The 8,194-nt window shown below is 41.5% G+C and overlaps 1 protein-coding gene across 1 annotated transcript; it reads right to left on the bottom strand.

The window, feature by feature from the left end:
* Window positions 1-3,842: 3,842 nt before the first annotated feature.
* On the bottom strand, window positions 3,843-7,947 carry tmem160 (transmembrane protein 160; the record flags this gene model as incomplete). The annotated part of the gene is made up of 3 exons (XM_071528081.1): window positions 3,843-5,308; window positions 6,095-6,187; window positions 7,923-7,947. Coding segments are annotated over 3 exons (444 nt in total), but the record flags the coding sequence as incomplete, so codon positions are not given.
* Window positions 7,948-8,194: the final 247 nt, after the last annotated feature.

The raw sequence follows: 8,194 nt of genomic DNA, 5'->3' as shown, positions 1-8,194 counted from the left end.
TCAGTTCAATTCAGTCAATTCTGAAAGGAAGTTCTAAATTGAAAACTGGAAATATAAAACACTTTAATTTCTGTTCTACAATGATTGATCAGAATATTTCATCTCAGGACTGAAAAAAAATGGAACTATGAAACCCTTTTTATATGATTAAAAAAATCATAGCTGTTTTTTAATTACTGCTCAGAATATTTCATCTCCCTTTTGAATTGAAATAAGTCATAAATGACAATGACAATTTGGTCAAATTAAAACAAATTACAGTTACATTCCAAATTGAGATATCCTCCAGTTGAAAAATTGACACCTATTCTGACAAAACAATTGCTAGCATGAAAGTAAAAGTCACTATTGAAAATTAGTGAGATTATTTACAGTCTTGAACCCCTTACTTGCAAAATTGATTTCAGAGGATGTAATCATCTATGGTTTGAATGTAGAATAATAAACATCAGGTAACTTTTTTTTTTTTCAAAATAGGAGCAGAAAATGGAGCAGAAAATCATACTATCAGTCATCAAAATGACTGCCTGATGCCATACACTATAATGTAGGTTTATAAGAGTTTCTTCCAAATTGAGATTATGAGTTGTTTTCTGACCTGAGTGTTCAGTTTGTCGGGGAAATGTCTGATGTTCTGATGTCTGACAAAAAACATTTATAATTGTATGGATACACACCCGTACTGTAGCTGTCACGTATGAGGATGTGTATGCACATGCATTCTTGGGAGTATAATGTGTGTATGTGTGAGTGTGTGTGTGCGTGTGTGTGTGTGTGTGTGTGTGTGTGCGTGTATTTGTGTGTGTGTTTTTTTTTTTGTTCAAATAAATAGCTAACCCCTTGCCCATCACTGTGAATCTAACCGTATTCTCCCATCTTTGTGAATACTCCATCCACTTCTGATCTTCAAATAAAAATGAACAAATGTAAAAAGAAAATCAGTGATACAGATGATGATAACAATAAAATATTCCAGTAGAGGAGCACAACTATAAGTTTCCTTGTTTCTTTTTTGCTTCTTTGCCGTGTAAATTTCACATGAACAATCACCTGACAATGAATAACTAATTTTAAACATGAGCGATGGTATGATTCTTTTTTATACATGGTCAAATTAATATTTCACGTGATTGAAATGCATCAGTTGAGACACATCTGTTGAAATAAACAGGTTTATTATGTACTTACACTCACATAGATATATTAGCCGTAATATCAGTTATCAATATGCTTCACAGTTCAGGCATTTAACAGACATTCCTATACAGAGCAATCGATAATATATGTGTGAGACTTACATAAATTCATGCATCATCATGACAGATCAGTACCAAGATGCCAGAATAAATAAAAAAAGATTCCTGTCACTGCAAATATTTATGTATCATCAACAAAGCAGGTGTGCTAACAGTGAAGAAGTGCAAAGTATACATGTGGTTTCTCCATAGAATGTAATATAGAACAAAGCTGGAGGAGCCGGTATGAAAACAGAGAATGTGGGCATGCAATAAAAAGTAGTCAGTGGGGTTAGAGTGACCCTGTCTTGAAGTGATGCAGTAGGACACCGGCCATTAGAGTCTGTTGGATGAACACAGACTGGACCATAAATGGCTTTGAAAATGAAGACAAAAGCATGAGTGTATTGTATTGTAGTGTGCGTGTGTGCATGTGTGTGTGCGTGCGCGTGTGTGTGTGTGTGTAGAGGGAGGTTGTCTCACTTACGTGTATGAGGAGAGACTATAGGTGTGTCTCGTGTGTGTGAGCGTGCATGTGAGTGTGTGTGTGTGTGTGTGTGTACATTGGTGCTTTGCTTGTGTGTATACGTGTGTGCGTCTCCATGAATTTGCGAGTGTGTGTTGTCTGAAGGAGCCCCAGGGAGGGGCTCTGACATTGAAGACGGGTTAAATCCTGTTTTACATTCAAGTGGCAGGCCCTAGTTCATTAGAGTGAGGATCATTCCTCCTCAAGACCAAAGGAAGCGCATACTAAACAAGAGCAGTTGTTGGGGAGAAAATGCCATTGTACGTGCAAAACCGTATGTACTGTATGAGCGGGTGTGCGCACGCTTATGTGCTGTGAATTGGGGCTACAAAATAACCCGAGGTTTCGTCTTTATCTCATTTTTTCCCGAGGACTACTGCTGATAGCCTTTACGTAGCGAGAGTAAAGGTGTGGCTCGTGGAGCTGAGATAGATGTGCACTGTGTGTGTGTGTGTGTGTGTGTGTGTGTGTGTGTGTGTGTGTGTGTGTGCGTGCGTGTGTGTGTGTCGTGGCATCTCTCCTCACTGTCTTCTACTCAGCCTGTCATTGAGTCACCCATACGCCCCTCTCTGTCAGTGACTTTGACGGCTTATCTTGCCCCCTGAATTGGAGTCGTGGTCCCAGGGGAAATACCTTAGCACATGTAAATGCGTTTGAAAGAGTAAAAATATGGGTAGGAATAATGGAGAGAGGGATGAAGGGAGACTCCCAGACAGCTTCCCCCGACAAGGCCTACTACACCTCCACACCTCCGTCTTCCTCCCATCCATCCGTCCTCCACTACTTCTTTGCTAGTCTTTCCATCTTTATCCCCTCCTTCCGTCATTGTCTCCTCAACACTTTTCTCTCCATATATACTCCCTTTGCCTCTGCTTCCCAGCGAGGAGAAGGCCAATCCATACTCATGGGGTTCTCAAGGCATCTCAAGGAATCCTTTGATCCGTACGCATGGCATTTAACACCTGAGAGCAGATGAGCAATCTGTTCTCAAAATAAGCAGAGGTTATGGCTCGTACTTCCGGCTAGAGGCTGAGGCTACATGTGAGGCTGAGGCTGTTGCTCAGACTGGAGATGTGCGGGGCTGGAACTGGACCTGGACCCGGACCTGGACTTGGACCCAGGGGGCCGGGGCTGGAGCTGGAGCTGGGTCTAAGACCGGAGCTGTGGTTGCGTAGCTGCTCGGGGTCTGGGGTAGATGGTGTTTGTCAGTAAGGGCGCGTCTCCTGCCTCTGGGCGCCCTGCCCTTTAGACGCGCCAGGCCTCAGGAGCCTCCTGCATGCCAAACAGACCTGTGCAGTCAGATGCAGCCACGGAGGAGGGGAGAGAAGGGAGGAGGGAAGAGAAGCGAACGTGAGGAGGAGTCCAGAAAGAAAGGACTTGAGGGCGAAAAGGGTAGAAGAGGATCTGAGGGAGAGAGCAGGGGAGGAAGGAAAGGGGCTGGAGGGGAGGGGAGAGGGGGGGGAGGTACTGGTCACACTGCAGCACCCATCCAGACACACCCTGCATGTGAAACACAACTGCACTAAAACGCCCCGGGAATCAACGAAAGAGAGATGGGTGGAAAGGAGAATGAGAGCAAAAGAGAGAGAGGGAGAGAGAGAGAGAGAGAGAGAGAGAGGGTGAGTCTGAGGTGAGTCTCAACAGCAACACTGTGTGTCGATGGCTAAGAGATACCAGAGACCTCCGCCCTCATCCAGTCAGCGATAGTTATCGCAGACAAAGCCCCCCCATCACCACTCCCACACACACACACACACGCACACAACACGCTGCTCAAGAGTTCAGTTCACATATTCATACATTCACACAGACAGGCACACCATGAGAAAAAAATATATGCATGTATGTATGCATATGTGCACATCCGTAGATGTGTATGCAACATGCCTCTTAACTCCTACTGTAGGGGGAATTACTGCTGACTGTGATTGACAGTGCTAACACATTATCATGTGCCTGATTTGCATCATTCAAAAATATGACAATGTCTCACAAGATTGCATCAGCCTACCTTTGTTGCGAACTGTCCATTTGCACATGGGTATTAACAAAGAAAACACACTGCAGTCTGGCTTTGTAACTGTGTTTCAGTATTCATCTAGTTTTATTATGTACAGTAGGGTGCAGTGAAAGCGATGCACAGGCAAGTAAACCCAAGATCCCACAAAAACTCACACAAACTCCATACTATCCACCTACACTCTTCTCTTTGTCCATTAAAACAGCAATTACAATGATCACCAGATGGTCTGAGATTCATTCAAAATGTAAAAAGGATCAGGGTTACATTTAGGTACATGTTTATCCACAAAACCAGAGAAAATGATAAACACAGAAAAAATTACTAAGCGACTACATTTTTTTTGTGAAAAATATTCTTTGTTACCAAAAGTCTAGACTTCGTATAATGATAAACAAAAACAGTCAAAAGTGCTATTGCCCTTTAAAAAAAAAAAAAAGTTTATTTCACAGGATAACTTAAACATCTGGAAAAATAAATTGTAAGCCCTCATGGATTTGCAAGACAAAGAAGAGACTTTGACACTGACCTGAAACATGCACATACTGTATGTCCATTCTTTCAAGATCATACAGCACATCAACACCAGCTAGATTTATTCCCAGATTTCTATGAAGGATTCAAGTAGTCAATCATAGTTAACTGCATTGAACAAAATTATAAAATAATGTAAATTAAATAGCATACAAATGACTGCATACAGTGCCGTGAAAAGTAAACTTGACCAAAAATATGATGCTCTCAGTGAGTCTTTGGAGGCACTGTGTGTGCGCGCGAGTGTCAGAATGTAAAACAAAAAAAAAAAACAAAAAAAAAAATCAATACAATTTTTACAGAATGTTTGATTTGATTGTTTAGCAGCTCTGAAAATATCTGATTATGAGAGATGTTACAAAAAACAGCAGATTCATTCACCACAAAGTGGATGCACTCCAACTATCAAATTATTATAAACAACTAGACAAGGATTTTCAGTATTTTCCAAAAGGTCTAAAAGTCATTTTTATCCTTTATAATATTCTTCACATCAATATATTTATATAAGCCTAAGATAGACACACGTAGCCTACATATGGACTCATGTAAGCATGCTTGCACACGCGCGCGCACACACACACACACACACAAATTAGAAGAACCCCTGATTCAAAGCAACACACACACCCCCACACACAATCTCCTCTCCATCCCTGGAAGAACTCTACTTCTGGCCTTTGTTGTTACTGTCCTCGGTGTCGGAGTGCCTGCTGTCACAGGAGCCGCGGTAACCTCTGTGTTCGCGTCTCTCCCGGCACTCCCGGCACTCTTCGTCGTCCTCCTCCTCCTCCTCGTGGATGATCTCCACCTCCAGCCGGCCGATGTAGAGAGATACCGCACACAGCCAGAAGAGGGCGACGCTGCCCACCACGGCGCCGTGGAGCAGCACGGCGGGCAGGGACAGCAGCATCAGCCTCCGCAAGGCAAAGAGACTGCCAAGGTACGAGGCACCGCCAAACGACACACACACACCGCCGAGGATGAAGAAGGCTGAGGAAGAACACAGTGACATGTTATCAGTGTGGAGAGCCCATTAGGTTTTTCAAAACTCACATCAAGTAACTGTGCGATTTGGTATGGATTCAGGTCAGGGCCACACTTTTAACACTCTTAATGGTCTGTGTGAAATAGAGGATAAAATGGAATGTTTTAAATTCAACAAAAGGATTTAAAAAGAACAAAAGTATATATTTGAGCCAATAGATTTAAAGGTTTAACCACTAATCTCTACAGGTGGGCCCGTAATTAGGGTGCAGCATCTTCCATGGTGGCAGTGCATGCTAGGAATATATTTCTGACAACTAATGCTACCATGGCTGGTGCAATTTTTCAGGATTCCCACACTCACTTGGACATCAAATTCAAGGACTTTTCAATGATTTTCTAGTTTCAAGGAATCAAAATTGGCATGTTTTGGTGTAAGACATGACATTGGTCAAAATTCATAGAGGCCTCATTTTTCACTCATGATCTTGTCAAGTCATGGTGAAATCAATTAATTTTAAAACCAGTGCTCAGGATGGAGAGCGGTCCAGAGAGCTGAGCTATGTTGATGATTTTAGGTGCTGTATTTCAGTCTTTTCAAGGACACCAATTCTTTTCCAAAAACTTTTAAGGCCTTTTTTTTTTTTTCTCAAATCCACACACAAACCCTTTGTTTTGTTACGGCACTCCTAGGGTCTGTATCACAAGCCTACTGTATGTTGCTCTATTGTACCATAGCTTAGCAATGTGCTGGCTTGCAGCCCTCCTGTACATTAATTTAAATGCTGATACCATATCCTGCTTCTCGTCCCACTTCACTCTGGACGAAGGCGATGACTCCAATCCCAGTAGCCAGCAGACCGTTCCTGAACCATGACAGGAAACCTGCAATATACAGTCAAAGCCACTAATGAACAGTGTGGAGAGCTAGAATCAATGACAGTGTTTACATGTATACATAATTTAATTATTGCCCTTACTCTGAGCATTAGTGCAATTGGACACGCTTATTTAAAACAACTCTCTGTTCATATTGCCGTTTTCGTGTGATCTTGAATAGTCTGATTATTGATCGAATACATCAGTTCCCTCCCTCCCTCCCTTACTGATCTTTAACAGTTGCCCCAGTGACTTTCCAGCAAGTTTTACAATTCCGAGACTTTAAGGTTGGATGTAAATAAAGACATCAGCTGTAAGCACTAATAAATCACCACATTTCAGGGATGTTACGCACACTTGAAGCTCATGAAAATGCTAATGAGCAGGCATACTTATATTATAGTGTGTGCATGTCCAATATGAGGCCAGTGTTGCAGCACACCAGGTTCTGATGACAGCATGAATAAGATAAAGATTAAAATTGACTGATCCTTGAGGCAAAATGGGTTCATTACAGCAGCAAAGAATAGGATTTAGGCAGCAATACAATGAAATAGAAAACACTGAATAATAAAGATACACTGTCCTCAGCATGCTAATACAGAGGTTTTATTGGCTAATTTAATCTCAGCATTTTAAAAGTAATATTGAAATGATAGTAAGGCTGTGTATGTAAAACAGTGTTTCCTCTGGGAGTTTTCATAGCTGCAGGCAGTTTATAAAATAGTTGCAGTTTCAAAATGGACTTTGTTTGGATGCTTAGACCATAGTATAAGGCACACTGACTCGTTTCAGGAGGGCCCAGTCAAATGAATGGTTTTTGATGTTTTTTTTATTTTTCCAGCAGTGGGAAAACAAAACCAAACTGCAATGGGGGGCAAAACCACTGCAGAATTAGAGGAAACGCGACATACAATTTCATAGTTATTTAACTGTCATTAGGGAGAAACCTTTTTCCTACATGTGTACATACACAAATGGATGTGGCAGTCTCTCAACAGCGAATGAGCCTTGGTTCATTTCCTCTGGCTGGCTTTAATGATTTAAAAGCATTTTGAAGAATGTGTGTTGCATTAATGATGCTGCACACTGGCAGCTATCAAGCAAAGGACTGATTCAACCTAACACAGCCTCTGGCCAACTTTGCTACAATCGCTTGACATCGCACAAGTCACTGTACTGAAAAGCTAATTTCTAACTTTATTGACATTTAGCATTTTCTGTGATTGTAACGTATGTTAGCCTGTGCTCAGCATGTTCTCCCGTCCCTGTGCCGGCCTGCTCATCGCTCCACCCAGTCTCCACTCCTCTCCCTCCTGGCTCCTCAATGATGGGATGACTTTCCCACTCCAGTCAGAACAGTCACTTAAACCTTGTCTTATCAATAAATACATCAAGTCAGCCTTTCCCTACCGAATGATATACCCTCTCTTCTCACTACTGCTCTACAAAAAAAAAACATCCCTCCTGTATCTCTCCTTTGCTCTTATTCCATGTCTTCTCTGAGCATTTCACTCTCTTATTTTCATTCTATGGCCACAGGAATATTACAAAGGCACTAAGGCATGGCCTCGTGACACTTAGAATTTAAGTTTATTCTACTGTTGCGCTCACTGTAAACTGTCAGCTAAATTCTTAAAACATAAAGAAAATATAGACATCCAACTAAGGACGTTGATCTATGAGTTTTGGGTTTAGTCTGCACCAAAGTCAAATTCCCAGTGTCATTTATTCAAGTTACCTGTTTCATGTGACTTTCTCAGCATCTGCAAACATAAGAGAAGAAAACGATCAGGGCACCTAGTAAATATTAGTTATAGAGTATCATTTGTTTCCTGATGAAACCATAAAAACACTAATATTATTACAGTGTGCCTGTGATACTAGTGAATTTGTAGTGACTGTTGCCTATTTTATGGATTTCTTTTTAAATCTCTAATACTATAGAATCTATGCTGTGGTGTAATCTTCTGTTCAAGTTTTGCTGTGATGGACCAATTTGTGTACTACTCT

This window comes from Centroberyx affinis, unplaced genomic scaffold, assembly GCF_046629955.1.
Source record: "Centroberyx affinis isolate AG114_WGS23_722 - 3 ecotype Tasmania unplaced genomic scaffold, CSIRO-AGI_Caff_v1 ptg001609l_1, whole genome shotgun sequence".
Lineage (NCBI taxonomy): Eukaryota > Metazoa > Chordata > Actinopteri > Beryciformes > Berycidae > Centroberyx > Centroberyx affinis.
Note: the sequence above shows the minus strand (reverse complement) of the source record. Positions and strands in the feature narration are given on the sequence as shown.